This window comes from Etheostoma spectabile, chromosome 3 (assembly GCF_008692095.1).
Source record: "Etheostoma spectabile isolate EspeVRDwgs_2016 chromosome 3, UIUC_Espe_1.0, whole genome shotgun sequence".
NCBI classification, from domain to species: domain Eukaryota; kingdom Metazoa; phylum Chordata; class Actinopteri; order Perciformes; family Percidae; genus Etheostoma; species Etheostoma spectabile.
This window is the reverse complement of record NC_045735.1, coordinates 25454779-25461025: the sequence shown is the minus strand read 5'-3', so window position 1 is coordinate 25461025 and position 6247 is coordinate 25454779. Positions and strand designations below refer to the sequence as shown.

Below are 6247 nucleotides of genomic sequence, written 5' to 3'. Positions count from 1 at the left end.
TTTTCTATTTAATTTTTTTTTTTTTTTTGTGTTTTACCAGTCGCGGTATCTGGTAGACAAAAAATGATCTTCTAGGGTAGCACATTGATTCATTCATTTGTTAATGCATTTTATTGTGTGCCTTTTTTAGTAAGACAGTGGCACTGCTGTGTCTAAAACATCATTTTTATCCATTGGACAACACAGTTTGTCCAACTGTTTGTCGGACTTTCTGGAGAAAACATCCATATCGTGGGAATTAACTAATTCTTGTTTGTCTTTGATTTACTAGACATATGGCAAAATATGTTTTCCAGAAACAGTCTCTGAGCTCTGCAGAAACAAGGAAACACAAAATTGCTGTTTACAGCTAAAGTAAAGAAGAAGAAAAATAATTAACTACTTTCCCTCAAGCTGGTTAACCATTTTTAAAGGACTTGAACTTGATGCACAAAATATTTGAGGTGTAACAATACATCAATTGATTGTTTAGAGCTCTGATGTTAAGAGACCACGTCATTACACAAAGCTATTATTAAAAAAACACACTTCAGGTTTTTTGCTTCACTGTGGTAGATTATCTGGCTAGACATTTGGGGAGGTACTGTGCCTAACACAAAAGAAAACAGAAGTAACGCTGTAAGTTCATTCTTTATTTGTGTTGTCAGTGAATGTTAAGCACTCTTCTAGAAAGTTTTTGTGTCTGTCTGTTTTGTGTCTGTCAAACCAAGATAAGATGATTAAAGAGCTGGTCCTATACTACTTAAACCACCTGCACAGTCAAGACAAAATTGCTGTTTACAGCTAAAGTGTAAAAAAAAAAAAATTAACTACTTTCCCTCAAGCTGGTTAACCTTTTTTAAAGGACTTAAATTTGATGTACAAAATATTTGAGGTTTTACAATACATCAAACGGGATCGATATATCACTTCAATCCTCAACCATTGAATATTATTGATACAAAGTGAAAATATCAATACGTATCATCATCTTTAAGAGGCACCTTTATTTTGAAATTTCCACTTTATATTTCTTTTTATTAAAAAGAGTAGTTTGTTTTTAATTTAAATGTCTAGAAGAGCTTAGTAATGAAATTGTCAAATCATATTTTAGTTGCTTTTTGTAAATATATACGGTATATAAATGGAACTGGTTGTGTTAAATGGGCTTGTAGAGGTCGCAGGCCTGTGAATTGAATCAAAAATCGTGTCGTGGCAGACTTTGTACTATCAGTATATGGTATCATTATGAATGTGATAAAATGTGTGATTTACACTCCTACAAAATATACCAGGTCTCTTGCCAGGTGTAGAACCAGCCAGGAGAGACTGACGCAGAGAGAAAGAGGACATGATGAGTGGAATGCAGTTTAGCTTTGAGGCAGTCAATATGTTACTTCATGACAGTAGCCTTGATTGACATTGACGTGCAAGAGCATTCAGTTGTTGTGGCCTCGTACATTCGTGCATGCACATGTGTTCGGCTGAGTTATGGGTACAAGTGTTTGCGTGGTAGATAATCATGTTAGTGGTGTAACCTTGGCAACAGTCTATCTGGTCCTAGACATAACCAGTGTGGACCGACTGCATTTTGAGACCTGGAGAAGGGTTGACAGAATGAGGGCACAGTGTAGGTAATGATACTGAAGACATATTAGCTTTCAGTTCAGTTGCCCATGTAGCTTAGTCAAATCACCCAGATATCAACCACAGGCAAATGATCCAAAATACACTGGGATGCAAAAAAAGTATTATCCTTATAGTGTGCTACATACCTTCTTAGCAGCAGTTGTTGTAAGTAAGGCATCTTTAAGCTCTTCCTCCTCCTTCAGTTGTATTTATGTTTGGTAAAGAAATTATTTAAATAGATGAAATCATCAGGACTTTGCTAGTTTTATCTTGTGAGTCTAATGCTGAATGTAATATGGATAATCCCAGTGTATCAAGTATGTTGTGGTAGTTGCTTGTTTTTAACTCATCCATATTAGAGCTTGTAGATATTGTGATATGTGACTAGATCTCGTCTTAGATTTTGGATTATTGTAATATGGCTTAAGTTTTTTCTTTTCCTTGCTTTAAAGGCTACAGTAAAGTAATGTCATTTTACTTACTTACCAGACTGTTTGCACAATTCTGTTATTTATCTTTAACCACTTAGTAATTATATCCACATTATTGATGATTATTAATCTAATTGTGAAGATAAGATTAGGTCCTGAGCGTGTGTGTATTTCAGGCCTGTGTGTAGTGATTACTAACAGAGTGTAGTTTGCAACTTCCCCACTGGGGATCAATAAACAGTATAAAAATTATTTAAATTTTTTTTAAACTAAATATTTTTGTTAAAGCAGCAATTATCAACCCTACAATATTGTGGCAATATTGACAGTAAGGTATTTGGTCAAGAATATCTTCATATGGCTCACCCCTATGTTGTAGTATCCAACCCATTAATGCTGTTTAGACACCAATGAAGGCCCACATGCTGAAAACATTTCGTGAAGTCAGTACTGCTTAAAGTATCCCACTGGTATAATGTGACCTCATTATTTTTTAGGGGCATTTGGTACAATGATAATGAATTGACTGGTCTACTTACAAACTAAACTCAATCAAATATTTCTTATTTTTTACAATCCTAGTAGGCTATATGAAGTATGGTCATTTGGGCTGTGGATGTATGAGATGCCCCTTTAGGGAAGGGAATACTCTGAAAGATAATTATAACCAATATTAGATATGAATCTGGCTGTTCAAGAAGAATTTAAGAGGAAGATAAATAAATACATATATTTAATGCACAAAATCTACTATTATATAATACCTAAGTAATAAACAAGTAGTTTAGTTTTTGTCAGAGAGGTTTTGGAATAGAAACACATGGAAATGAAATTCAATATGTTTACAATAAATGTTTATTCATGCATTAAAAGTTAACTATTGATAATTGATACATCTGTGTTTCTAGGCCTAGCTAAATTATAATCTGATTGATTATAAAATGTCCTGCTAAGTCTTTACAAGTCTTGTTTTCCCATAGTGACAAAGTGATGGCTTCCAAAAAGAAGAGTCAAGGAAATTCAAACTGACATTCTTGTAATGCGATTCCTGCCATATTTCTTTCTAACACTCACGTGATTAGTAGATAATAATTTGGCCCGGTCTACAAAAGAATGAGCCATGTCCTGTGTTGATTACATGCAATTGTTTGGCCACCGTTGAAGCTGACAGCCTAGCTCTGTTTCACATCAGGTTCAGATCAGGATACAAGACCCTGAATTATGAAATGTATGAAAGTGTAGTTTTGTGCCTCTGTCATAACGCAAGTAAGTTAGGCTTAAATGCAGTGATAAGCATGACAGCAACCATACAGAGCTTCATCTGGGAATGTTCTCGTTTGCCAACCAGTGTCTTTTGTAATGGTCAACGAAGTGACTCAGACACACTGCAGCGGGACAGGGAAAGAAGTGAGGAGAGGTGGAACATTACTAAGGATGCAACATGTACTTATGCAGTCTGGTGAACAAGCACGTAGACTGACCATCAAAAGGGGGGTCTAAAAGAAAAAGATTATCTCTCTGCTCACCCATTACAGAATCCACCCTTTGTTGTGTCAATGATTGATCTTAGTTGAGCTGTTTGACTTTCTGTCCCTAAATACAGACCTTTTTTTGTCTTTCATAAATGAAAAGTTTAGTTTGTGACATTTCACTGTAGTTCAAACTTATATCCATGTCTATTATCATCATGTATCACATTCATGGCCTCAGCTGTTCAAACTTGCAAGGCAATCATGCTGAAATGTTAAGTAAAGAGAATGTATGTTTGAGGCAAAAGTGTTACTTGTGTGAAGATTGAAATGATTAAGTAAGAAACATATTGACAGCTTCTCAAAACATGCTGCAGAAATGCTGAGTCCGACTGATTGTTGACTTGGTAGTCACATAATAAGGCATTGCTGTGCATGTGCAAAAATACATCTGTATTGTAAATTAATAGGAAATGGAGATAATTAGCTTCACAATGAGACCAGAAACGGTCCATGGATAGATGCAGATATGCCTTTGTATTGTTCCACTTTCATATTTTTTGTGTAGATACAAGAGGAAGTAGTGTGACAGTGCTGCAATAACTCATGACTTCATAAGGGATTAAAGTCACAATACTCAGTGTGTGCCTTCAAATAAAGTGTAGACCTGCCACAGTCCGAAAGCTCCAAGCTTGACTCTGACAGGGATTTTAAGGAACCTTAGTATTTGCCTTTGTTGGCATCTTCTATTCTGTATGTCTTCTATCTGGGCTCACTGACTATATTTTGCACTAAAGATGAATGCTTTAATACAGATGTCTTACTAATGTACAGAATAGAAATGCACGTGCAGGGGTGTTATAGACAACTCAGATTGTTTTTCCCTTTCGATCACCACCCTCTTTCTAACACATCTTCTGTCTCATTTTTCTCTCATCTACCTTACTTCTTGCACCCACTTCTTGTCTCTAACTGTATCATGTCTTCCCCCTCACATCCCTCCCTTTCTGCAGGTGGTGCGCCTGTGCCAAAACCCCAAATTGGCTCTAAAGAACAGCCCCCCTTACATCCTGGACCTGCTGCCAGACACCTACCAGCACCTGCGCACCATCTTGTCTCGCTATGAAGGCAAAATGGAGACTCTGGGGGACAACGAGTACTTCCGGGTCTTCATGGAGAACCTAACCAAGAAGACCAAGCAGACCATCAGCTTGTTTAAGGAGGGCAAGGAACGCATGTACGAGGAGAACTCACAACCCAGGTGAATAAAGTTGATACAAATGTTGGAGCTAGCTTAATATTAATCAAGGGGAAGTGTGAGTCTCCATATGGTTCCTCTCCGCTCTTCTCAAGCTGTAGGGCTTGAACAAACCCATTTGAAACAGGAAAGTCTTTGTATCACGACAACCTCGCACCTCAAATTCATTCATTTGGTTTGAATAATTAAGACTGCACAGTCACAGAGTGAGCATTTGCACCAATCCACAGCCCCCAGGGTGCTTGTAGCTCAACATGTCTCAAAACAAGAGGAGAGAGGAGTTGTGGTTTGAGCATGTGAGCATCTGTGGTCAGAATGGCGCTTAATCTACGGCTGCCTGTCTGCCTGTCACTTTGTTTTTGTGTCTCCCTATCTCTACCATCTACTTGAACATGTGTCTCTTCTTGTAGCTGTCTTGCTGTAATGCTTCTTTTTTTTTTTTAAATCACACTGCCTCCATCTGTGTCTCTTTCTTTTCCTTTACATTCAGTAATCTGTTTCTGTCCCTCTGAAAACAGATACACAAGTGTATTAGAAAAAAGCAGTTGTGGAGGGACTTATGGAAGTGTTATTGATGAGATATGCCTTTTGTTTCCTTTGTTTATAAAATACCAAATGAGAAAAGGCATTCTTTTGAAAACAAGATATACCAAAGAAGACCTTGAGACAATATTGAGCTTCTTATAAGCAAAAAGTTATTGTGTTAATGAGTAGACTCTCTGGGCTGCAGACTAGCTGCTGGATGAAGCTGGTCTTACCACCTTGCTTTTATCACTACAAAAGGGTATGTCATTTGGTTATCTGGATGATTTGGGCAAATGCTGTCAGAGAAAATTGTAACAGACATTATGTACTGTACTGTACGTAATGACTTACCAAGATAGCCCCCATTCGGTTTCTTTAGGGAGTTTCATACACGATATGGGCCAGTATCAAATATTATCCCAGTATTTTCTCTAGAACTGCCTCCGGGGCGGTAGCTTCTCTTGCTGGCAGTGAAAAAGCAAAGTACTTTTTTTAAACTGTGTTGTCTAGGAGTCTTTTTAAAGCTAGCTGCTGTAGCTGCTGTTTTCAGGAGCTTTTGGTTTGGTCTGTCGTACAATGACACCAAATGGGTGTGGAAATGATTGGACAGAAGCCGAGGCCCGAGGGGTGCAGTTAAAAAAGGGCCTGAAATTTGCTACATTCATTGTGTTTTACCAACATCCTTAAACCGCATCAAAAGCAGTTTACACAACTTTGTGCATTATGGCGTTTTTCCATTAATGATACCTGCTCGGCTCAACTCGGCCGCCCTGCCCCATCCTCCTCTTTCCATTGCAGATTAGTACCGCCTCATGTGCGAGGCAAGCCGTGGCTGGTTGTCATAGCAGGAAACTGCTCAGGACACCCCACCTCTGTCGCTAGCAGTGATGACGCAGGGAATGGTGACGATTCTCTCCAACCAATGAGTAGTCTGCAGGTTTTCACGTCACCTTTTG

The 6247-nt window shown here is 38.0% G+C and overlaps 1 protein-coding gene across 1 annotated transcript in view; it reads left to right on the top strand.

Moving 5' to 3' along the window:
* The window catches only part of cbl (Cbl proto-oncogene, E3 ubiquitin protein ligase), a 37996-nt gene that overhangs the window by 2119 nt on the left and 29630 nt on the right, over positions 1-6247 (top strand). The window contains exon 2 of the mRNA XM_032512279.1: positions 4522-4769. Within this exon, the coding sequence (XP_032368170.1) occupies positions 4522-4769 (248 nt within the window). The remainder of the gene's footprint in view (positions 1-4521; positions 4770-6247) is intronic.